The sequence below is a fragment of the Aythya ferina genome (genome assembly GCF_964211825.1).
Source record: "Aythya ferina genome assembly, chromosome: 20".
NCBI lineage: Eukaryota > Metazoa > Chordata > Aves > Anseriformes > Anatidae > Aythya > Aythya ferina.
Window position 1 is genome coordinate 11520819 of NC_140318.1, and position 23141 is coordinate 11543959.

General features: G+C 55.5%; 3 protein-coding genes across 10 annotated transcripts; all 3 read left to right on the plus strand.

The window, feature by feature from the left end:
• The first annotated feature begins 1257 nt into the window (after positions 1 to 1257).
• LOC311421974 (lipocalin-like) lies at positions 1258 to 4150 on the plus strand. 5 transcript variants are annotated; one of them, XM_084494542.1, is made up of 7 exons: positions 1258 to 1440; positions 2401 to 2540; positions 2705 to 2781; positions 2974 to 3087; positions 3317 to 3418; positions 3614 to 3639; positions 3937 to 4089. In XM_084494542.1, exons 1-6 carry the CDS (start codon positions 1342 to 1344, stop codon positions 3637 to 3639), a joined length of 558 nt encoding a protein of 185 aa, XP_084350668.1. In that variant the 5' UTR covers positions 1258 to 1341; the 3' UTR covers positions 3937 to 4089. The 5 variants fall into 5 exon arrangements, with proteins under 5 accessions (XP_084350668.1, XP_084350666.1, XP_084350665.1 ...); XM_084494541.1 differs by having other exon boundaries at positions 1259 to 1440; positions 3933 to 4089; XM_084494540.1 differs by lacking the exon at positions 3614 to 3639 and having other exon boundaries at positions 3969 to 4150.
• A 715-nt stretch (positions 4151 to 4865) lies between these two features.
• LOC311421976 (lipocalin-15-like) lies at positions 4866 to 7370 on the plus strand. 2 transcript variants are annotated; one of them, XM_084494546.1, is made up of 6 exons: positions 4866 to 5098; positions 5642 to 5781; positions 6004 to 6074; positions 6341 to 6454; positions 6889 to 6990; positions 7104 to 7370. In XM_084494546.1, exons 1-6 carry the CDS (start codon positions 5003 to 5005, stop codon positions 7127 to 7129), a joined length of 549 nt encoding a protein of 182 aa, XP_084350672.1. In that variant the 5' UTR covers positions 4866 to 5002; the 3' UTR covers positions 7130 to 7370. The 2 variants fall into 2 exon arrangements, with proteins under 2 accessions (XP_084350672.1, XP_084350673.1); XM_084494547.1 differs by lacking the exon at positions 4866 to 5098 and having other exon boundaries at positions 5168 to 5781.
• Positions 7371 to 8436: 1066 nt separating this feature from the next.
• On the plus strand, positions 8437 to 11977 carry LOC311421975 (extracellular fatty acid-binding protein-like). 3 transcript variants are annotated; one of them, XM_084494545.1, is made up of 7 exons: positions 8454 to 8608; positions 8929 to 9068; positions 9730 to 9800; positions 10207 to 10317; positions 10793 to 10894; positions 11171 to 11196; positions 11809 to 11977. In XM_084494545.1, the coding sequence occupies exons 1-6, from the start codon at positions 8522 to 8524 to the stop codon at positions 11194 to 11196; spliced, it is 537 nt and encodes a 178-aa protein (XP_084350671.1). In that variant the 5' UTR covers positions 8454 to 8521; the 3' UTR covers positions 11809 to 11977. The 3 variants fall into 3 exon arrangements, with proteins under 3 accessions (XP_084350669.1, XP_084350670.1, XP_084350671.1); XM_084494544.1 differs by lacking the exon at positions 11171 to 11196 and having other exon boundaries at positions 8441 to 8608; positions 10793 to 10913; XM_084494543.1 differs by lacking the exons at positions 11171 to 11196; positions 11809 to 11977 and having other exon boundaries at positions 8437 to 8608; positions 10793 to 10977.
• The last annotated feature ends 11164 nt before the right edge of the window (positions 11978 to 23141 follow it).

The window sequence follows — 23141 nt, forward strand, 5'->3', positions numbered from 1 at the left end:
TGAGTGCTCCGTGCCTCCGCTTCCCAATGGATAGAGCTCCTTCCAGCACCCCAAGGGCCCATGGCATGCACCCACACCAGCTGAGGATGGGCTCATACCAAGGCTGAGCCTGAGACTGGCATGCAGTGGCTCTGTCCCGCTCTCATGATGTTCAGTCCTACCCAGATCCGCTTTTGTTTTGTTTTGTTAAATCCACAGAGCCGGGGCCAGCTTGGCTCCTAGCACATGTTGTGCAGGGCAGGCCGGGCTCACAGCTGGATGCGGGGAAGGGAATGTGCTCAGGCGGTCAGGCAGGGTGGGCTGCCGAGAGGGAAAAAACAGCTGTTGTGAAAACACACTCCTTATGTAAAGATCCTTGGCAGGGCCATGCTGCAGGGAGAGCTGCAGGCTGGCAGCACAAGCGCCTGCCAGAGCCATGGCCCTGGGGCACCACGGCCAGGCTGGTGCTGTGTCCTGTGCAGCCAGCCCTGTCCCAGCCCCGTGGGAACCACTGCTGACACCCAGTGATGACCCACAGCACAAGGGCTGGCAGTGCTCGGGGCGTCCCGTACGCATCTCCTCTTGGCTGCAGGGTGGCATGGGGGACGGCCTTCTGGCTGTGTGCTGTTGACTGGGGAGCTGGCAACTGTGGTCTGGCTCCCCGCTGGCTGCAGTGTCCCCCAGCACCCCTCAGCATACCCTCAGGGTGCTCCATAGCTGCACCCTGGTGGGGCTCACCCCGGCACCTGGCAACAGAGATGCTGTTTCAGGTGATGCAGGGATTTGGGATTTTGGTGGAGGGTGTCCCATGGGAGCACCCAAAGGTGCCCGTGAGTCCCACAGGTCAGATCAGGACTCAGTAGGTACTTGGTGTTCCCTCTGCCTTGCTTGGGCACCTCTCTAAGTCTGAGTTCTGCAAAGTGGGCAGCCTGCAAGCCCTGACCCCCAGTGCTGCCCCTTTGGCATCCCCAGCCCCCTTCCTGTGCTGGTGGCAGCACTGCTTCCCCCCCATTCCCAGCACTCTGCAGCTCTGGGGGCAGGGACAGCCAGTGAGCTGGCTGCAAGCTGAGTTTTTGCTGTGGAGCATTTTGGCATCCCAAGGCAAACATGTAATATCAACAGGAGGGAATTTTTTGCAGGTTCCCAGCCTGCCCTTTGGATTCAACTCTTGCCCCTGCTCTTGCTTGCATAACAGCACAGGGGGAGATGGGCTGGCCTGCCCAAAGCACAGGCCCCCCGGGACCTCTGCACTGCCTGCCCATAAATAGGGGCTCAGCAGAGTGTCCAGCACTGACTGCACCTCCCACTCGGCTCGGCTCAGCTCCTGCTCGGCTCGGCTTGGGGAAAGCAGGCACCGGGGACATGCAAGCCACACTGCTCAGCATCCTGGGGCTGGCCCTGCTCGGGGCGCTGCACGCGCAGGACAACATTCCAATGCAAGCCAACTTCCAGCAGGACAAGGTGACCCAGCCCGACCAGCCTCACCTGCGTGGGGGCTGGGGCGTGCGGGACGCTCATCTCCCCAGAAATGTGCAGAGAGGGGGTTATTGATGGATTAAGGGCCAGCCTCTCCAGGTACAGGGAGGAGGGAGGGCACCTGGTATGTCCTCATCCCCTGTCCCTGGGGGCCTCGGTTTGCTGGCTCTGTAAGGGATGCAGGATCCAGGATCCAGCCTGTGGGGTAGGACAGAGCAAATGGGCCAGCCTGCCTCCTGTGCTGTGGGGTGTCCATAGATGCAGAGGAATTTTGGAGGGGGTCTGAGGAAAGCAAGCTCAGTTTGATAGGCAGTGTGGATGTGGGCCATGGATCTCCCTCCCCAGCAGAGCCCACCCACCCCCAGTCCCGGACCCCAAAAACACAGGCTGTTGTGCTGGCGGAGCCTGCACACCCCTCTAGCCTCTCAGCCTCTGGGTACTGGCATGCTCAGGGTGCCAGCAAGACCCTTCCTCCCTCCACAGTGGGCACGACACAGCAAGGAGAGCCCTGGGGTCCCACTGAGCTGCAGGAGGGGTCATGCTGCCAGGTCCTCCAGGGGTGCTCTGCTGGGGGGCATGGCCCATCAGGGAGGTGATGGGGATGGAGGCACATCCATGCTGGCCCCAGTCTGGGCTGGACCATGGTCCTGACCCCTTCCTTGTGCCATGGACAGATGCAAACATCATTTCTGGTCTGGGTGGTCCTTCCACCATTTGTCCTTCCACCAGGGCAAATGGGAAGGAAAACCCCTGAGTGGTGGGCAGTGAAAGGCATGTCATTAACCAGGGCTCACTTTGGGCTTTGTGGACATTGAGGGCTGTAGCAGCTACTGGGGGGTGTGAGGACTCCAGGCACGGTCCTGCCACAAGGCCCAAGCTGGCAGGGAAGGCAGAGATGGCCTGGGCTGGGGCACCTGTCCAGCACTGAGCAGAGGTTACGTGCAGCTCACGGGGAGGTGGTACAGCATTGGCCTGGCCTCCAGCTCCAACTGGTTCAAGGAGAAGAAGCACCTGATGAAGATGTGCACCACGGTCATCACTGTCACCGCAGATGGCAACCTGGAAGTCAACTCCACCTACCCCAAGTACGAGCGGGCGGCAGGGGAACATGGGGGCAGCTCTGGGCACTCCCTGCTCCCGGGCTGATGTGTGGGCGCTAGGGGGGCAGCAGTGCCATGCCTGGGGCTGTGCACGGGCTGAGCGCCAGCCTCCTCCAGCCCTGCTGGCATTCTTGTGCTGTGCTCCCCAGGGGTGACCAGTGTGAGAAGAAGAACAGCCTTTACATCAAGACAGAGCAGCCTGGGCGGTTCAGCTACACCAGCCCACGTGAGCATCCGACCCCACTGCGGGGCTCCTGGCACCTCCTCTGGCAGGGCAGGATGGAGCTGGGATGCAGCCTGTGCTCCTGCCCTAGCCAGGACACCTCAGGGTGGCTCATACCCTGCAGGAGTCTGTGCTCCCCTGTGGGGTCTGGGCTCGGTGCTGGGGGCTGAGATGTGCTCATTCCATCCTTCGCAGGCTGGGGCAGCAAACACGACATCCGTGTGGTGGAGACCAACTATGATGAGTACGCTCTGGTGGCCACCCGGATCTCCAAGAGCACCGGCACCTCCACCATGGTGCTGCTCTACAGTATGTCCTTGCCAGCCCCCATGCCAGCCCCCCTGTGCTTTGGCAGTTGGGGCCCTCAGAGTGTTTTGGTGGGGATCTGTCCCATGGGAGGGGGCAGCAGGACAGCCCATGGCATGGCTGGGTAGGGTCCTCCTTCCTTGGCCCCTGCCAAGTCCTTGCTGGATTTCCCATGCCCAGGGGCCATCCTGCAAGGGACAGGGGCCACCTCTCACTCTGCTTTTGGCTGCAGGCCGGACTAAGGAGCTCAGTCCCGAGCGCCTGGAGAGGTTCACCCAGTTCTCCAAGGAGCAGGGCCTGACGGACGAAGAGATCCTCATCCTGCCTCAGACAGGTAAGAGCAGGCAGAAACAGAGGGGGCAGTGGGGAGAGGGGAGCCCACATGTCTGGGCACCTTGGTTCAGCTCTCAGTGCCTCTGGACAGAAGTGGGGGTCCTCAGAGGGGTGTGCTGGGGCAAGCCTCACACCAGGTACTGATGCTGTCCCCACCCCATGGAGGGGCTGATCCCTGCTTTTCTTTCTTCTGCAGACAAGTGCATGGCAGAGGCTGCCTAGGTGAGTCCTGCCCTTGCTGGGGCTCAGACCAGTTCTGGGGGGGCTGGGGGTGCCCTAAGCCTTGCCATCCTGCAGAACCCCTGCTTCTTCCAGCCCATCAGGCTTCTCAGTCGCAGCCCAGCTCCTCTGGCTGGGATATCTCCCATCCCCCTGCGGCAGGTCCTACCACATCCCCATGGGGTGGCCCTGGATGGTGGGTGCCTGCCCCCTCAGTGTGGGGCTGCCAGAGCCACCAGCACTCCATATGCCCCCTGCCTGCCAGCTCAGCCATGCTCGCCTCCCTTCTCTTCCAGGCAGACCCACCAGCTGCTGCCGACCGGAGCTCCAAGACCGCTGCAAGCTGGTGGCTGCCCCATCCTTTCCCCAGCACCGTATCTATCCACCTTCACTTCCTGGCTTTGCACCCCATGCCTGTACCCTCACCCCCATTAAAGCCCATATAAAACACCAGCCCCTTGGCCACGTCTTCTGGATCATTGTGGGGGGGGCACCCTGATGGGCTCTCCTGAGGTCTCCCTTGCTTGGGCTTGTGGGGAGGGGGCTGCAGCAGGGGGAGGCTGCTGGGTTCAGACTCCATGTGTGCTTATGGGGTGCTGCCTGGCCATGAAACTTGTCCTGTCTGGGGATGAAAGGCTCCCAGGGCTGGGACCAGCTGCAGGGATCAGCTCCAATCTGCCCTCTCAATCACCCTGGGCAGTTCTTCTTCTGCCCTCTCTGCCCCAGTTTCCCCTCCAGAGAGCAGGCTGGCAGCATGGGGATGGGGCAATGGGTGACTGGGGGGGGGGGTGTCTCCAAAACTGGGGAGGGAGAGGGGGTGATAGATATGAACCAGAGCAATGTCTGTGAATGTCAGATGTAGCTCAGTCCTGGCCACCCCAGCGGTCCCCAAGCCATGATCCTGGACCCTCCCCAGGAGCAGGGTCTGTTCCCAAGGGCACTGGGCTGCAGCTTGACCCCAGGCTAAAGCCCCGGCCCAACTGCCCTCCTCCTTGAGACAGGATCCATCCTGACACAGCCAGACCCTGTGGCCAGAACATGACAGCCAGGAGGGGAGTGGTGAGGACACCCTCTGTGCCCATGTCCCCGTCCCTGGACATCCCACCAGCACAGGACATTGCCCAGTCCTGAACATGCTCTGTGCTGGGTCTCACACAAGGCTGCATTCAGTTGGGACTGGGTAATTAAACTGGGAAGGGGCCAATGCTGTCACCCAACACGGGTACGAGCTATCAGTGCTCTTGTGTAACCTGTTGCATAAAGGGGGTGGGCAGGGACTGCTGCCAGCAGTGGGGGCTATAAAGGTGAGTGTGAGAAGAGGCAGGACTGTAGCCTCTCCAGCCCGTATCCAGACCCCGGAGCAAGGATGACCACAGTGCTGCCGAGCCTGGTGCTGGCCCTGCTCTGCCTGCTGAGGGCAGGTGCCGAGGTCCCTGTGCAGCTGGACTTCAACATGGGGAAGGTAACAGCACAGGGTACCAACCTGGCCAGTCCTGTCTGGGCTGGGGCAGGGTGACTGTGCTGCGTCCCCGGGCACCCCCTGTTCCTGGGCACCCCTGGGCATCCCCAGGCACCCCCCAGTCCCAGCTCAGAGTCTGCTCCAGGGCTGTTGCTGCAAGGCCATGGATGCTTGTGCAAAACCAGGTCAGTCCTGGACAACTCTAGCCCATCTCCTGCCACATTGCACAGTCCCAGTGGTGGCCCCACTGCAGGGATACACCCTGGGGCTGCAATGGTGCCAGAAATGTGGAGCTTTCCCAGGGAATATGGGGAGGACTCCATGCCACCACCCTGGCACAGGACAGGCAGTGCTCTGCACACAAGCAGGTGGCAGGTCCCCATGTTAGGCTTGGCTGGTCCCTACAGCAGGAGGCAGTTCCCCTACGACAGACTGTCAGGTCCTACGATGGGAAGGCAGGTCCCCATGGCATGTGACAGGTCCCCCGTGGCAGGTGGGAGGTCCCACACATCTTTTCCAAACCCTGTTGGTGATGGCTTGCTGCAGTTTGCAGGGAGGTGGCACATCGCGGCTGCCATTTCCAACTGCCCCGTGTTCCTGAGCATGAAGGACAAGATGAAGTCATCCATTGCCACCATCAGCTTCACGCCGGAGGGGCACCTGGCTATGGAGGCTATCTTCCCCCTGTGAGTGCCCAGCTCTGTTGTGCTGCTGTGGTGGGCTCTGCTGCAGATTAATTTGGTGCTCCTGGAGTCCCCTTTGGGCCAGGCACTGCCCAGTCTGTGGCTGCAGCTGGGTGGGCAGCATAGTCCCGCAGATCCCGCTGCCCTGCCACGCTGCCCTGCCACACCATCCTGCCGCCACGCTGGCTTCGAGCTCTGTTTGCTGTTCCAATTTTCTCCTTCCAGGCCAGAAGAATGCAAAAAGGTTGAGCTGCTCTTCCAGAAGAGTGGGCAGGCAGGGCACTACACCAGCACAGGTATGTGTGGGCAGAGGGACCCCAAAAATGCAGGGCAGGCAGCACAGATCCCCTCTGTGCCCAGATGACAGTGGGAGGTGTGGGTTTGGCCCCTCTGCCTCCATCACTTGGTGAGGGTCAGGCTGCGAGCAGGCAGCAGCTCAGCCAAATTGCACACAGCTGCTGGCTCAGAGGCAGCAGTTCACTTTCCAGACCCCAGTGGGGCACATTTGGGCCAGGGCCCTGCATCGCATCACCTGACCGGGCACTGGATGGGGTCCTTTCAGAAAATCAAGAAAAAACGGACCTGCGCGTGATGGATACAGACTACAAGCACTACGCCATCGTGTACACCCTGAGGGACCGCGGCCAGGAGCCCAGCACCATGCTGCAGCTCTACAGTGGGTGTCGCAGCGGGGAGGGGCACCTCAGGGCTGGGCTGGGCCAGGCCATGGGCAGTGGTGGGTGGCAGGGCTGGTGCTCCTCATCACCACCCAGGGCCACCACATCAGCACCCCAGCGTGCTGGCACTGAGCCACACCCCAGGAATTCACCTTGGGGTGAATGAAACATTGTACCACCAGTTTACTCTGGTTTCCACCAGATCCTTGCCTGTAGTGTTTTGGTCAGGCTGCAGACCCCCAGAGCTGTCAGCTGCTCTGCTCGGATCTGGGTGGGTGGGTACACGGCCCTGGGGGGGGGGGGTTCACTCATCTGAGGTGGGGGTTGTACCCCCTTGCTGCCAGCCTGGCATAGCCATGGGGTACCTGGCAGCTGTCCTGTGCCTGCTGGGCCCCCTCACTCACCAGCCTTCACCTTGGGTGTCTGGCTGCAGCAAGGGAGCAGGATGTGAGCCCCCAGTTCCTGCAGAAGTTCAAAGCGCTCTTCCACTCTGTGGGCCTGACTGAGGACATGCTGGCCATCCTGCCACAGTCGGGTGAGTGCCAGGGATGGGGTTGGCCCACATGTGCCCTCTGCACTGGGAGGCTCCATAGGTGCCTGGGGTTCTCCATGTGGGAGCACACTCACGCCTCTCTTTCGGTTTAACAGATCAGTGCACCAAGGCTCTCGCATGAGCGTGGCCAGGGGAAGCTGGGCTGAACAGCCCCCCAGTCCCTGTTAACCCTTCGTCTGTCTGTCCTGCCTTCCTGCAGCTGAGGGGCTGACACAAGAGCTGTGTCCTCCAGAGCTGGTGGAGTCCAGGCTCAGCTCCCCCCCCCTGCCCTGGCCCTGGTGCCCCTTCCCATCCTCTGCCAGACCTGCTGCTCCGTACCAGGAGCACGCCTCTCCCGCTGAAATAAACAGGTGCAGAAGCTGCCCCAGAACTCATTGCTTTTGTTGGCAGGACTGAGGGTGCTGCCAGACACCCTGAGCCCAGCCGCCCTGGACCCAACCACAGGGCAGTATGGGGGCTCCTTTGCTTCATGGTTTGCAGAGCACAGCATGGAGACTGGTGTGTGTGTGTGCGCATGCGCACAGAGGCTAGGAAAGGAGGTGCATTGGGGGTACCACTGAGGATTTGGGCAGGGGATGAACTAATGGTGTTGACCAGGCAGCCCAGCAGGGTGGGCAGCAGGCAGGGCTGAGCAGGCAGCCTGTATGGACCTGCTGCATGGGCTCTGGATCGTTACGGGCTTCTCCAGGTCACCCAGGTTCCTGCTCAGCCCCTGCCCCAGGGCACTCAGAGCTGCCCAGGTGGGAGTGGGACCGTGCCATGTCTGCTGAGACCCCCACAGGTGTCTGCCAGCGCCCTCTAGCCATGCTGCAATGAGCCCCAGGGGTGGCAGGGCCCTGCCTCCAGTCCCCCTCCTTCAGCAGCATGGAGGCAGACCCTGCCCCCTTCCTTCCTCCTCCCCCCCATCCCTCACCCCAGGCCCCAGCAAATGGTGGCCAAGGAAAGGGAATCCCTCGGTGCCTGGGCACCAGGCTGTGAGGAGGCAGCACGGACTCGCCTGGGGCTGTGATCCCTGGAGCCCTTTGGAGCCTGGGCACAGTGCACCCTGGCATGGAGGGGACGCTCGACAGTGACAGGAACCTGTGTCACTGGCATCCTGTGCTGGCACCCAGGCTTGGGCGAGCCTGGGGACAGGGGCAGGGTCACTGCTGTGACAGTGCTGCCCACAGGCTACGTGCTGGGAAGGACCTCCCTGCTCTTCCTGGCAAGGGAAACAAGAAGTATTTTTGTTCTTTCACAAGAGACGTAAAATACGGGAAAATCTTCATTTTTGTCTGTGGTGCAATAGCGGCCCTGCAACCCTGCTACTCAGATCCCTCCTTGGGGCTCGCAACACTTTCTTCCTTCTGTAAGGCGCTGTTTACCTTTGGATGGTTTCAGCCCTCCCAAGCCACCACCTCGCCCCAGGCCAACAGCAGCACGCAGTGCAGGGCGGGGGCAGCACAGCACTATAAAGTCAACAGCCCCAGGACTGCTCCCAGTCCTACCGTGACGCTACAGGAGGCTGCGCAAGATGAGGACGGTGGTGCTGAGCCTGGGGCTGGCCCTACTCTGCTTGCTGCGTGCAGAGGCTGGAGCTACAGGGCCGGACAGGAGCAAGGTGACATGCAGCACCCCGGGGAGGGAAGCATGGTCTCTGGTCACCGGGGTGGGGGCAGGAGCAGTATGTAGAGGCTGGGGGTGGCTGGGGATGCTGCAGCCACTGCTGGCTCTGCTGTCTATGAGCACTGGACACACAGGTGAGGGCAGTTACCCAGCCCCAGCAGAAGGATCCAGCAGGGATGCTGCAGGTGCCCAGATGGGATGCAGGTGCCATGGCCTGGGTGCTGTGGGAGTTTGCAGGTGTCCTGGCCACTTGGCCCCCAAAAAGGGACAGGTCCTGCCTGGTTCTCTGGACTTACAGCCCATCTATGCTGCCAGATTGCAGGGAAATGGTACGTCGTTGCTCTGGCCTCCAACTCTGAATTCTACCTCCGTGAGAAGGATAGGCTGAAGATGGTGATGGCCAGCCTCTCTGTCCTGGGGCAGGACAAGCTGAAGGTCTCATATGCAGCTGTCACGTAAGTGCCAGATGCTTTTCTCCTTGGGCTTCACTGAAGGATTCTCTCTGGGTCTGCATCCAGGTACTTCTAGCCAGCACCACAAAAGACCTGGGCAGGGGCTGAATCAGGGACTCCAGCTGACAGCAGCCACAAGTTTAAACTTGGGATAGCTGGGCTATGGAGACCCTGGTGCCCCGGTGCTGCCCCAGACTGTCCAGTAGAAGCAGCGACCCAGCAGCCGCAGGGCACAGGGCAGACCAGGCAGCCTGGTGGAACTGTGAGCACAGGACAGGGTCCCAGCATGGAGGCTGAGCCACCCAGCTGCATGCTGATAAGGGACAGCACAGAGCCTCCTCATTAGAGCTGGGCTCATCCCACCAGATCAGAGTGAGAGCAAGGAAGTGTCCATGAGACCCACAGAACTCCTGGGTGCCAGCACCCTGCTCTGGAAGCCCAGGCACCCATTGCTGTGGGAATGGCAGCCATCCATCCCCCTCAGCCATACCACCCCCTCTCCTAACAGCATCTCACGCATTTGAGCTGACAACACCAGAGCCATTGTCCCAGGGCAGGGAACAAGCTGGGCACGGTGATGCCCCAGCCTCTTGCAGGGACAAACCCAGCTGGCTCTGAGCATGCCCTGAGGATTCGCGACAAGGTGTCCTTCCCTGCCTTGCAGACCAGAGGGGTGTAGGAGACGGGAGACAATCTTCAAGAAGACCAGTGACGAGGGTGAAGTCTACATCTCAGGTGAGTGAGGACAGGGTCCTGGCAGGGGCAGGGGTGCATCCCTCACTCACCTGGCTGATGCAGAATCAATCTGCAGCAGGACTGTGGATGGTTGCTCCCAGGGGACAAAGCAGCAGTGGTTTCCCCTGACCCTAGCCCAAGTGCTAGTCCAAAATTGGTTAGGCTGCTCTGCCGCCTGCAGTGGCCATCCCTGGTCACTCTGCTGTGCCGTCATCTGTGGGCTCCCCTAGGCTTTTGGAGGAGCCTTTCCAAGAGGACAATCTAAGAGTGGGGGTGCAGCAGAAATAGAGTCTGGCTAGGTCAGGCCCCTTGGCTCCATTCACAGGCATTCACACTCTTACAGTTCTTACAGGAGCTCTCAGGGGAACATAATTAATTTTTCACTTTGCTCAATGTTCTTTTTCAGAGGGAGGCGATAGAATGGCACAGGTGCTGGACACAGACTACAAGAGCTACGCAGTAATCTTTACAACCAGGGTGAAGGATGGGAAGACCTTGCACATGCTGAGGCTCTACAGTATGTGTCCAGTCTGACTGGCAGGATGAGGGCTCAGGGGTCCTGGGGACACCTCGCATCACCCCTGCCCATGTGCTAGCTATGGTACAGGAGGGGGGCAGTGCTGCTGCTTGGCCCCACATAGAGGGGGAGTAGGGGAAAGGGGCTACGGTTTGGGGCTGGGTCTCAGGCTTCTGCTCTGTGCCAGGAGTCCACAGCCTTAGGTAAGACTCTTGGCAAAATGGAGCAAAGAGTGGGGGTCCTGCTGCAAGGGAAGGTCAGAAGTTGTGGAGATGGGAACTAGGAGATGAGATGCTGTGGTGCTTGGGGACACTGGTACCAGCCCATACACTTTGTCTTGGCCCATGGGAAGGCGACTGACATTCCCAGGCACCCAGCTGAAGGTCCCTTGCTCCCTGAGAACTCCACCACCACCTCCTGCCCCCCAAGGGGTCATCATGCATTCCACCCACCTAACTCCTGTCCTTGACTTCAGGCAGAAGACAAGAGGTGAGCCCCGCAGTCATGGCACTGTTCAGAAGGTTTGCCAAGGAGCAGAGCTTCACCGACGAGATGATCAAGATGCTGCCCAGCCAGGGTGAGCATGGCCCAGCACCGTGTTCACACCAGCCAGACTGGCTCAGTCCTTATGGGAAACCTGATTGAGCTGCAGGGGCTTGTTTGGCTGTCGTTGCCATTGCTGCGTGGGGTGGGCAGCCAGGAGAGTGCCAGTGATGAGGGGTGCTCTGGATTGGCATGCCATGACTTCTGCCTTACTGAAGTCCATCTCCAGTTGTCTGCCTCTTTCTGTGGGTGCTAAATGGGACTAGCCAGACCACAGCCCTGCACTCAGCCTTTCTCTTTATTTTCACAGATGAATGCAGAGTCGATGAACCATAGGTGAGTTGTTGCAGTGCAACACAGCATTTGCAATGTCCTCACCTGAAAATTTCCCCCTTGGTGCCCCAATGAGGGCCACCATGAACTCCTCTCGCTACTCTGGGGACCGCATTGTTTGAACGTGTGCTGACAGTCACACCCAGGTAGGACCATTTCTCTTGGAGCTGCTCTGCAGCAATGGGCACAGGGCCCCCTGATGGAGATGCAGCTGCCTGATAGTGGGCAAGGACACCTGAACCAAAACCCACCAGCTCAGTGGAGAAACAGCTGCTGAGCTCATCCAGCAGCAAGGTCCAAAACGCTGATTCTTACCAAAGGGAACTCAGTGTGGTGAATCAGCAAAACTAGCAAGAAATTGGGTTGATATCTCACCATGCAAAACACAGAGGTTGTTGGCCCACTGGACAGACCTAGCACATGATTTCCCACCACACCAGTGCACATACATTTGCGGAGCTATGCTAGAAACCCATCCTTGGAGATGGCTGAAGCCTACAGACCTGGGGAAAGCTGGAAGAGGAAACACTGATCCTAGTGGAGAGCCCTGCCCTGCCCACTCTGTTGGCCTCCCCACCTTAAATACCGAGCCCACCTCTCCTGGTTGTATTCTAGGAGGCACAGGATGACTGGATAATGCTGCTGCTCCCCATGCAAGGCAAGACCGATGTGCCAAAGCTCCAGGCTGCTGCTCTGCTGTCCCTCTTCAGGGTTCTGATGCATCTCCTGCTTTTCCAGTACATGGTCCCTCCTTTTCAACCAAATAAAGAGAACTCACCCCCAAGAGCTTGTTGTAGGTGTCTGGGGAGAATCTGGACTGTCTGGGGATGTGCTGCCCCTTGTTGTCCTCAAGGGGTTGGTGGCTGGAGAACAACCAGGGGCTGATAATGCAGTGAGCTCACCCAAGCAAGCGCCTTCTCAAAGCCCAGCAGCCCAAGGGGCTGGGCTGGCTCCTAGAAGAGGACCACAGCCAGGGTGAGGTGAGGCAAGGCGTGAAGGACCTGTGGCCATGTCCATTCTCCAAATGACCTTTCCTCTGCTCACCCTGCTGTGACTGCAGCCCCCTGATCATCTGAAGCCCAGCTCATGCACGAGCTCAGGCTGGGCCAGGGCAGGGACAAGGCTCAAGGCCCTCTCAGCCCCCTGGCTGCAGTGCTCCAAGGGCTGGTGGGAAGTGGGGATATCTGAAGGTGTGCCTCTGGATCTGAGTCCAGAAAAGCAGCATGACCCTGTGAGCCCCAAAGCATAGAATCATAGAATGACTTGAGTTGGAAGGGACCTTAAATATCATCTGGTTCCAACCCCCTTGGATTTGCAGGCTTGATCTGGGCCCTGATGGCTGGGCTCTGCAGCCATTATCATGTGAAAGGCTCCTTTGGGGACTCATTGTGCTCTTTGTTAGGGCTGTTAGGGGCTGTCCTTCCCCAGGGTCCCCTTCAAGTTGCAGGGTCAGAAAAAGCAGGTGGATGTGGCCTGGAGGAGGCTGTGGCCCATGGAGAGCCCCCACAGGAGCAGGGGGTCTGGGGGGAGCTGCTGCTCATGGGGAACCTGTGCTGGAGCAGTTTGCTCCTGGGGGACGGACCCCATGATGTGGACCCGTATTGGAGCAGTTCTTGAAGAGCTGCTGCCTGTGGGAAGCCCGTGCAGGATCAGTTTGGGAAGGACGGCATCCCGTGGGAGGGACCCCACGTGGAGCAGGGGAGCGAAGGCAGAGAGTGAAGGTGTAGGAGTGGTGGCAGAGAAGCACAGTCCCCATCCCCCATTCCCCTGAGCCACTTGGGGGGAGAACATAGAAAAAAAGTGGATGGGGGAAGGTGTTTTGTTTCGGTTTGGTTTTGTTTTGTTTTTTCACTGCTCTAGTCTGCTAGTAATAGATAAAAAATTATATTAATCTCCTTAAGCCAAGCTTGTTTTGCCCATGATGATAATTGATGAGTGATCTCCCTGTCCTTATCTCAACCCTTGAGCCCTTTCCTTTGCATTTTCTCCCTGTTTTACTTTGAGGAGGGAGAGAATAAGAGAGTGGTGAAGCTCAGCTGCCCAGCTGGGTAAAACCACCACAGTGCTTTCTTGCAGTCTGTACTCATGTCTGGGACTGCCCTGATCAAGATGCAGCACCTTGCACTTAGACTTCTTGAACCTCCTTAGGTTCACATGGTCCCACTTATCTAGCTTGTCCAGGTCCCTTTTGGAAGCAGCATGACCCTGGTCAAACTCTGGGCTTCCCTCAAGTCCCAGACACAGGGCTGGACCTCCCCATCCTTTGAGAGCCATCTCCCCATGCTGCCGTCCCTGTAGAGCTTATGCACGGGCTGTGCTCCACTGAGGGCTGCTCTGGAGAGATGGTGACACAGACAGCCCACCCTGAAAGATCAACTGGTGGCAGTAGACCTGTCTCCATAGGCCATATTCCTTTGAATTCATATTTCTGAAACCCTGATTCATCCTGTTCTTCCACATGCTGGCATTTCCTGCTCTGTTCGGCTCCCTAGATCCACATATGAAAAATAGCAACCCACCCAGGACAAGCCATACCCCCAGCAAAGCTCTTGTGAGCCAGCATCTCATGTTCACTCAAGCATTGAGGTGTGGCAGAGTGCAGAAATCCTCTCCACTTGACTTTCTACACTGCCTGTTCCTGGCCAGCCTTGCCGGCAACACAGGCTTTCATTTCAGCCTACAATCTGCCTCCTTGCTGTGTGCTGGTAGGAAGAATGCTGAACAAGTTCTGTCCCAGTGCTGAGCCCATCAGGATATTCTCAGCTGTTCCTTCCCCACCACAGGGAAAATACATTTGTGAAACTTCCCCTCCTGATCCTGGTGTTGAGCAGGGCGAGAGCTGGCCGCATCCCAGCAGCGGCAGGGCGAGGGAGCCTGCTGGGACTTCCCAAGCCAGTTTCATCTCTGTCCTCTTTGTGAAGGAGCCCAGTGTTTCCAGCAGGACTTCTCCTCCCTGCCCAGTCTGAACAGGAACAACTGTTTCTGGACAGGAACAACTTGTTATCTGCTGTGCTCCTTAGAATGCTGCTCCCACACGTAGCTTTGCCTCAGGCTTGTTTTCAGTACATTTGTTCATGTGGTTCACAACATCCTGCAGTTAGCACAGCCCTTTGCCAAGGGCTCTGTGTGACAGGGAGTCCCGGTGTTTCCACATCATGTTCCAGCCAAATATTTCCTTCCTGACATGTGTGGACATTGTCCAGGCAGACAGTGGTGATATCATTTCTCTCTGCCACCGGTGCTTTCCATTTCCCTTTCGCCTGTCTGCTTTCTCTCCGTGCCTGACTGGCCACCCAGAGCAGGTCTGCACACAAGCTGCATTTTTAACTCTCTTATGGGTGCAATACCCCTCCATGCAGAGTGGGGGGTGGGGGTAGAGGGGTGGGGTGTTCATACTGCATCCCCCCCCCACCTTCATCTAGCTTATTGCTGTACCTGCTGCTCACTAAGGGAGCTTTCACCATGATGTCCTCCCCAGCCCAGTGCTGTTCAGCAGTTGGGTGCTGAGCATCCTGGCAGCTCCATGCTGGGAGCTGGGGTGCTGGGTGCCAGGGCAGAACTCCTGCCCTGCCCTGCCATGACCTACAGCAGCTGTGATGCACTAGGCATCCCCTCCCAGATCCTGCCTTCAGCTACAGGCAGATACAGGGGCAAAGAGAAGCACAGGGGACGGGCAAAAAGGAGGTTATACCTGCCCCACTTTATTTTCGCAATAAGCCTTGCCAGATATTGTTACATAGTTAATGACTTCCATGGGACTTTGTTTCATTAATTTGTCTAAAGGTGTCCTGGGCCATTGGCAGCACCCTGTGCTGAGAAGCAGATTGGTGCAGCAGAGCTCAGCCCAGGTGCCAGCTGGTGGGGAAGGCTCTCAGGGGAGAGAACAGAGTGGTGGTGGGGCAAGGGAGACCCGTGTGCATAATAGCCAGGAGGTGCTGAGCATTGCATTTGTGAGAAGCTCTTCTGGAGACTTCACAGCCAATGGCTGTAGTGCTTGCTGGTACTGTGGAGAGTAGCTTCCCTATTCATCTTCTTTGTGCTGATCCAGATCTTCCACACTTTCCCAGCTGGAGTGACCTGTGCTGTGCCTCTCATCCTTCTCTCTCCCTCCCCTGCTTAGGCTGAGTGACTGGATCTGGACCTCCACCCAGCCCTGAAGATGTGAGTGAGACCTTGGAGTTGCACAGTGCCTTTTCCTGCTTCCCACTCCACACCTAATACCTCCTCCTCATGCTGCATCTGCCACTTTCACCTCCTACAGCATGTGGGTGAGATGTTTAATGATCCACCGTCAGCATGGTGAGCTCTCTGGGTAGCAGCAGCAGGCTGAGAACCAGCCCTGGGATGGGACAAAACAGCTCTGTCCTGTGTCACTGCCTTGACACTTGCTCCTCTGGGACCTCAGCATTACTGCCCTGCTAAGGGGCAGACCTTGTCCCCAACATGTTTAGCGCCCTTTCTAGGTCACCTGGTATCACACCAGCCAGCATGTGCATTAGCACGTGTTGATGAGGCTACAGGGGTGATCTTCCTCCCCTGGAAAACTGACTGGTTTTCTCTCTCTCAGCCACTTATTTAGCAAGTGAGGATCTTCCTCCCCATCTATGGCAGTTTATCCACCACAGGCTTTGACAAAAACCCTTCCCAGATTACCAAGGAATGTCCAATACTCATATATTGTTGACTCCTCCAGAAATTATATTTGTGAGGTGTGACTTTCCCGTGAAAAAGTTGGATTCAGCCTCCCTTATGACATAATTTGACCATGCATTAACTAGTTCTGCCATGTATTACAGCTCTTACAAGCATGTGCCTGCTCTACATAGTAGGTCTACCTATCTGTAGTCTCTTTACTTCTGAGAACCTCTTTAAAATCTGGCATAATATTTACTTCCTCTAGCTTTCTGGTGAAAACCAGTGGTACCAAATGCGAGTATAAGCAGCAGATGACACGCTACAGTGAAAAGTTTGAAATTCATACTTGATTTATTTTGACTGGAAATGCCATCTTCTTTGTTTTACTACTGACTTGGACTTCTCTTTTGATTGGGCAGACCCTTTAATGTGTTTTTAAAAGAGATCTTCTAGGCTGGGGTTCAAACAAAGATCCTTCTCATCCAAGGCAGTTGCCAAGTTTCTTTGCTTTTCCATCAGCTTATTTTCTTTGAAAATTCAATCTGAATCTGACCAGCTCCTGGTCAAACAGATCCTAATGTTCAATTCCTGTTCCTGGAGCCTTTGAAGAAAAGACTATATGTAAGTGCAGATGTTATTCCTCAGAGCAAGTGGACAAGTTTTGGTGTCTTCGTTGCTTGTCTTGTTTTGTTGCTATTCAACTTCCTAGAGTTCATTTTACTGTCTTCATATGGATGCAATTTTAAGAACATTTCTCTTATTTCCAACAAGCTTCTTTAAATTGATTTAAATGCACTGGTTTCCCTTTATGACTTTGTTTAAGGTTTGTATTTTCTAAAAACATCTTAAGTGCTCAGAGCAAAGATAAACAATCTCTGTGCTACGTGTGACATTTAACCCTTTTGACTTTACTTTTTTTCCCCCTTTTAAAAATAAAATGTAAATGTATTGGAGCATCTCTGGTTCTAAGCATAGCACTCGCCGTACTGAGAAGAGCCCTTTGATTCCGCATGAATCAGGTCCCCCCTAAAGCTCAGGATCTGTGTTAGAACCTTGTGGATGTCCCATTGCATGCAAATGGTGCTGGCACCGCTGTTGTCAGCTGGCAATATGGTTGTCACAGCAGGAGTCACTACTGCAGCGTGAGCTTGTCAGATCTTGTCTGTCCATCTTGGACTGCATGAAGTGAGATGATGGGCTGCCACTGTACCTGGGACCTGGTGCCAGCCCAGCTGAGCCTTTCCTTAGCACCCTGGTCTCGAGGTCTGTCCCCTGTGGGGTCTTGCCTTGATGGGCAATGGCTCTGTGGCATAGGCAGCAACTATCTGAAATCTCGTGGGTGAGGGGTGAGTCACCTCTAAATTGCTAATTACTGCTTAAAGACACCTCTGTGCTGGGTCCAAGCCCAACAGAAGAATAAACACTGTTTTTGTTCCTGAGTTTGGGAAGGGGCAAATATAGCTCCTGTCTCCAGGCACTGCAGTGGCACAACAAGGCCCTTGGAGCCTTTTCAGAAGTTGAGACTGCAGAAGTTCAGAAACTTTTAATGACACCAACTGAGACCTGTTAAAAGTGAAGAAAAAACTCACTGTTGCTGGGGCAGCAAGGTGCCCTTTTGGGCCATAGCTTCATGAGACACTGGCACAGAAAAAAATGGCAGACTTTGGGTGTTCCTGCTTTCTCCAGGTGCACTGTTGAAAGCACGTAGCTATTTTCAACTTGGATCATCTCAGGATGTGACTTTATACCTTGGCTCTATGACCAGCTGACCCAACACAGCTGATGCAAAGTGTCAGGTGACCTGAGGGTGGTGAGCAACGTGACTGTGGACTTTCCAACCTGCCAGGTCCAGCATCTCCTGAAATGTGTGAAGATGTGTCACTCCAAGCAATGTCCATTGTCAGTGATGATGTGCATCTTGGGGACAACAAAGCTCTGGGGACTGGCTACTGTTCTGGCAGGTAGGGCTGTCATTCAAAGAGACCTCAGCAGCCCCCCAAAATGGGGTAGTACAAACCTCCTGGTGTTCAGCCAAGGCATATGCAAAGTACTGCCTCTTGAGAGGTTAACCGCAAGCAACAGGGCAGTATGGGCCTGTGGGTGAGATGGCAGCTTTGCCCTGTGCATCAACAAAATGAGCATCAGTCATCAGGGTGCCATTGCAGGAAAGGCAGCCAAGTGCGTCCTCTTCTGGGTTAGCAAAGAGTGGCCAGCAGATCAAGGAACATTTGTGAGACCACATCTGGAGAGCAAGGTCCAGTTTGGGGCATTCATTGGGGCAGGGAGAAGTGCTGTGTCAGAGAGAGATGCTCCTGTTCGTGGCCAGCTTCCCCATCACTCATGTTCTCAGGCCCCACACTGGCCTTTGAAGACTGGTGAATCTGGGGGGAAACCTCCTTTCCAGAGTCCCAAACTTCTCAGAGGTGAAAGGTCTCTGAACAGCTTCTCTGAGCACAGAAACAACACACCTTGCACTTGCTAGACCCTCCCCTCCACCCCCCCATATCACTCTTAAATCCAGACCAGCTTGTCTAGAAGAAACCAAGGTTATCCAAGAAGGCCAGGAAGTACATTCTTGGTTGCAAAAGTGAGGAAAACAAGTGAGTGAAAAAAGTGAGGAAAACTGACGTGTTCCCAGACTCAAGCTCTTGCTCCCAGGTGTCTCTGAATCAACTGGGCTGCATAGCCTACAGCACTACCCCAGCTGCACAACAGGACCACCCCTCTGAGAGCCTGCAGCTACTGGGACGTTCAGACAGCTTCAGACCTGCCTCCAGGCCCAGCCTCTGGAGGGCGGGGGCTGCCTCATGGGGGTGCCCTCAGTTGACACTGACCACAGGACTCTGTTGTCTTCACTCGCAGTGTGCTTCCCTGCTCCCACAACATCCTAAAGGGAATGGCTCAAGGGGCTGTGCATGTGCAATTACGGACTCTGCTGTAACGGGGGATCTTTTCCCATGTGCCTCCAAGGGGTATATTGAATTCACCCTGGCATCCCAAACCACTTTTGCTACCATACACACCTGGCGTGAAGAGAAGAAGCATCTTCTCAAGGTAAGCTGTACAGGCACTGGGTCCTCACATGTCCCCAGCTGATGGGGGGAGGGGGGACTGCTCAAGGGCAGGACAGCTGTAGGGTCAAGGAGGGCCAGCATTCACCCCATGCAGAGCCCTGCAAGGCCAGCTCTGCTTTGCTCTGTCGCCCTCTCCCAGGACTGGAAGATGCAGGCCCTTTCAGTGCTGCTCATGGCCCAGTGGTTTGTTGAGTGCCCAGGGGCCTGGGACACGTCTCAAAGTTCACACCGCTGCAGCTCTCCTGCTCACAGCACCAGGCGAGCCCTGCCCCTCCTGCAAACACGGCTCTGCCTGGGAGCAGACGTGTCACTTGCTCGTGTCGCAGTGCGTGCTGTCTGTTCCCAGTCTTGACATGATGTAGCTTTGCAAACCCAGCAAGACCATAGGGTTGGTGTGTGCTCCACGAAGAGCAGCACTGATCAGCTTCTATATTGAGCTCACTTGTCTTGTATTAGATTTGATTGGAAATCAAAAGGTATGTAATTAACAGAAAGGCAAACAGACACTTCCAGTGACTGGCTGATCATCCAGTTAATGGCTATTAGATCAGCAAACTTAATTGCAAACCCCTACAGTTACTGGAAAATGAAACGAAGATGCCACTTATATCCCAACTAGTGCCATAGAAGCCAAGCTGCTTTGTGGTGATCCTCTGGGGAGACCGGAGGCCTGGGTATGCTCCCAGGTGTGGAGGGGCAGAGGGCCGTGGTATGCAGGGAGAGAGCTGGGGGTTTCTGGTCTTTGTGCTAACTTCCAGGCACGTAGTTTTCTACCTCCACTTCAATAAACTGACACTAAAGGCTCTGTGGACATCTACTTACAGTCACAGCATGTTTATTTTAGGTAAAAGGAAAAGATCTAATTGGTGACAAACATTTAGGAACCAAAACTCCTCCTGTATTTACGCTGGTATGTAATCACTGTGGGGTCTAAACCGTATGAGAAGGCACCACATGGCACCTTGACTCCTTGTCCAAATCTTGGTGCATTAGAACTAAGGATGTGGTTCCCAAGTACAAATCATTTTTGAAATTGGGTTTAAGCTGTTAGCTGACACAGGCTTGTCCGTGCCAGGCCCACCCACAGCAGCATGCTCTAGCGAATGGCTCTGCTCCCCCATGCAGCAGTTGCCTCCCTGCTAGGCTTTGCAGCTCCAGGCTGACCGCATCGCAACATGTGCTCCCCAGGGGCTCTTCCTTCTGCAGGCATAGTGCCATGGCAGAACAGCTCCCTCTTCCTCAAGCGGGCTCCCTATGCACCACCTGGCAAGGTCTCACTAACATATCTCAGCATCACTATTTTCGCACATAGACTGGAAAGCTTTCCTCCTGTCCCCACAGCCAGTTTGGTTTCCCCTGCCACACTCATGATTTGTCATTATCCTGGGCTGGCCAGATTGCTGGGTGTCCTGCTGATATCCCTGTGGGCCAGCACACTGCTCCACAGTCACAAAGCTCCTGTGCCCAGCTAGTTCTCATCGGCAACTCCCAGCTCATGGCTTCCCATTTCCCAGCACATCGCAATGCACGGTGCTCTGCTCTGGAACAACTTCAGTGGGGCCAGCATGTCCCCCCCAGGTCTCCCAGGAGCTTCCCCACTGCTCCTTGCCCCTTCACCCTTGCTCTTCTCAAGGTTAACATGGGATTTTAGACTTCTTTTTTCTGAGATCCAGGAAAGTGATAGTTGTGCCATTCCCACTGCTGGAGAAACCAAGTGTCTAACAAGGGATGGACAGATGGGTTTTTGGGTACAACCTTCCCTTGGAAGCCTGGGTTACATTTTACTCTAACTTCAACTTTTATTTCCTCTAAAACCTTGCAAATGTCCAGTGCTGGATTCTTATTCTCCTATCAGATGTAGCTCTCCTCACAAAGATGCTTTGCATACTCACTGAAGGAGAAGCGGCATTAATTCTTCCTAAATTCAGGTGCAGCCACATTACCTTCCTGCAGCCCCACTGGTATTCAACAAACCTCTGAGGACCTTCCTCTCTGCTTGATGCTGCTGTCCCCATACCTTCATGTTGTCACTTGCAACCCCACTTTTGCCATAAATCGTCTTCCTGGAAAACTGTGTTTGAGTGATTCTGGGTCTGGGTGAACTGAGAAGTGCCATAGGGCTGCCTTTCCTTCAAATATATGGCTGAAGCACGTATATTAATCTCATAAGGCTGCACACCATTTTCATGGTCTCCCTGCACTCATTCGTCTTTCACTGTAGAGTTTTCTTGTTGCGTTTTGAGGTCTTTTCTTTGCTTGCAGACTTTCCACTCATTCCAAATGTCCTCCTCAGTGCAGATACATTGCTTGCTTGCTAGAATCACAAAATCACAGAATGACTGAGGTTGGAAGGGACCTCTGAAGGCCAGCTGGTCCAACACCCCTGCTCTACCAGCCACTCAGGTACCAGAACCCCATCAGTTCACTTCATGCTGTGATGTGGTAAAAACATGTGAGATGACATATCCAGGGGTGTGCCCTGATCAGCAGTGTGCCCTGGCAGCCAGGAGGGCCAACCGTATCCTGGGGTGCATCAAGCACGGCATTGCTAGTCAGTTGAGGGAGGTGATTGTCCCGCTTTACTCTGCACTGGTGTGGCCTCACCTCGAGTACTGTGTGCAGTTCTGGGCACCACAGTACAAAAAGGATGTAAAACTGTTGGAGAGTGTCCAGAGGAGGGTGACAAAGATGTGAAGGGCCTAGAGGGGAAGACGTATGAGGAGCGGCTGAGGTCACTGGGCCTGTTCAGCCTGGAGAAGAGGAGGCTGAGGGGGGACCTCATCAAGGTCTACAACTTCCTCGTGAGGGGTGTGGAGGGGCAGGCGCCAACCTATTCTCCTTAATCACCAGTGATAGGACCCACAGCAATGGTGTCAAGCTGAGGCAGGGGAAGTTTAGGCTTGACATCAGGAAGAGGTTCTTCACAGACAGGGTGGTCGCACACTGGAACAGGCTCCCCAGGGAAGTAGTCACTGCACCAAGCCTGTTGGAATTTAAGAAGCGTTTGGACTGTGCACTTAGTCACATGGTCTAAACTTTTGGGTAGACCTGTGTGGTGCCAGGAGTTGGACTTGATGATCCTTATGGGTCCCTTCCAGCTTGGGATATTCTACGATTCTAGGGTTTCTGGAATGGTCGTTATAGTCAAGACTGTGATTTACAGCCTCCCCTCTCCAAGGAGTTATTCTTCCTGGCAGAATTTCTCTCTTGTGGCTTTGTTCTTGCCCCAGTCTGGTTGAGGGATCTGTCAGGGCAGACCTTCCTTTCCCTTCTTCCCAAGGTGATTTGGACCCAGGAAGATGTTTTGATGGTGCCTTTCAATGTGTTGTGCTGTGTTACCCATCCTCCTCATCTCACTTTCTTGCACTCTCCTCCTGCATCCTCTATTGTCTGCTCTGGTTACACCAACTGTTTCACTGACCTCCAGGAATATCTGTTGTCATGGGGTGTTCCATGTAGCAGTTTGAGCTGCTCCATAGCAGCTTTGCCTGAAGCCACAACCATTTGTATTATTTCCTATGGATCATCTGCTCTTCCTGAGCTAGAAGAGACCAGCCTTTTGTTTGGCTGTACCATTTTCCCACCTGCTCTTATCATAGAATCATTAAAGTTGGAAAAGCCTTCCAAGATCATCTGGTTCAACCATCACCCTACTACCAATGTCACCCACTACAGCAGGTCCCTAAGCACCATGTCCAACCTTTCCTTAAACACGCCTTGGGACGGTGATGCCACCACCTCCCTGGGCAACCCATTCCAATGTGTAACCACTCCTTCAGAGAAGAAATATCTCCTAATTTCCAAACTGAACCTCCCTTGGTGCAACTTGAGACCATTCCCTCTAGTCCTATCACTGGTTACCTGTGAGAAGAGGCTGACCTCCAGATCACCTTCCTTTCAGGTAGTTGCAGAGAGCAAAAAGATCTCCCCAAACCTCCTCTTCTCCAGACCGAACACCCACAGTTCCCTCAGCCGCTCCTTACAGGACTTGTGTTCCAGGCCCTTCACTAGCTTCATAGCCCTTCTCTGGACATGTTTCTGGGTCTCAACGTCCTTTGTGTTGTGAGGGGCCCAAAACTGAACACAGCACTAGAGGTACAGCCTTACCAGAGCAGAGTACAGGGGATGATCACTCCCCTGGTCCTGCTGGCTGCACTATTCCTAATACAAGCCAGAATGAGGTTGGTCAGGCAGGTCCTTTCATGAACACAAGCTACTTATCCCTACAGCTGCTTCCCT

What these genes read in the sequence shown, in the direction of transcription:
- LOC311421976 (XM_084494547.1), top strand. Translation starts at nt 5,369, where the DNA reads ATGGTGCCAGAAATGTGGAGCTTTCCCAGGGAATATGGGGAGGACTCC. An exon ending in CACCATGCTGCAGCTCTACA is followed by an intron (nt 6,455 to 6,888) that starts GTGGGTGTCGCA and finishes GTCTGGCTGCAG; the next exon opens with CAAGGGAGCAGGATGTGAGC. An exon ending in GGCCATCCTGCCACAGTCGG is followed by an intron (nt 6,991 to 7,103) that starts GTGAGTGCCAGG and finishes TCGGTTTAACAG; the next exon opens with ATCAGTGCACCAAGGCTCTC.
- LOC311421974 (XM_084494538.1), top strand. Translation starts at nt 1,342, where the DNA reads ATGCAAGCCACACTGCTCAGCATCCTGGGGCTGGCCCTGCTCGGGGCG. An exon ending in GTTCAGCTACACCAGCCCAC is followed by an intron (nt 2,782 to 2,973) that starts GTGAGCATCCGA and finishes CATCCTTCGCAG; the next exon opens with GCTGGGGCAGCAAACACGAC. An exon ending in CACCATGGTGCTGCTCTACA is followed by an intron (nt 3,088 to 3,316) that starts GTATGTCCTTGC and finishes TTTTGGCTGCAG; the next exon opens with GCCGGACTAAGGAGCTCAGT.
- LOC311421975 (XM_084494543.1), top strand. Translation starts at nt 8,522, where the DNA reads ATGAGGACGGTGGTGCTGAGCCTGGGGCTGGCCCTACTCTGCTTGCTG. An exon ending in GGGTGAAGTCTACATCTCAG is followed by an intron (nt 9,801 to 10,206) that starts GTGAGTGAGGAC and finishes GTTCTTTTTCAG; the next exon opens with AGGGAGGCGATAGAATGGCA. An exon ending in GCACATGCTGAGGCTCTACA is followed by an intron (nt 10,318 to 10,792) that starts GTATGTGTCCAG and finishes CCTTGACTTCAG; the next exon opens with GCAGAAGACAAGAGGTGAGC.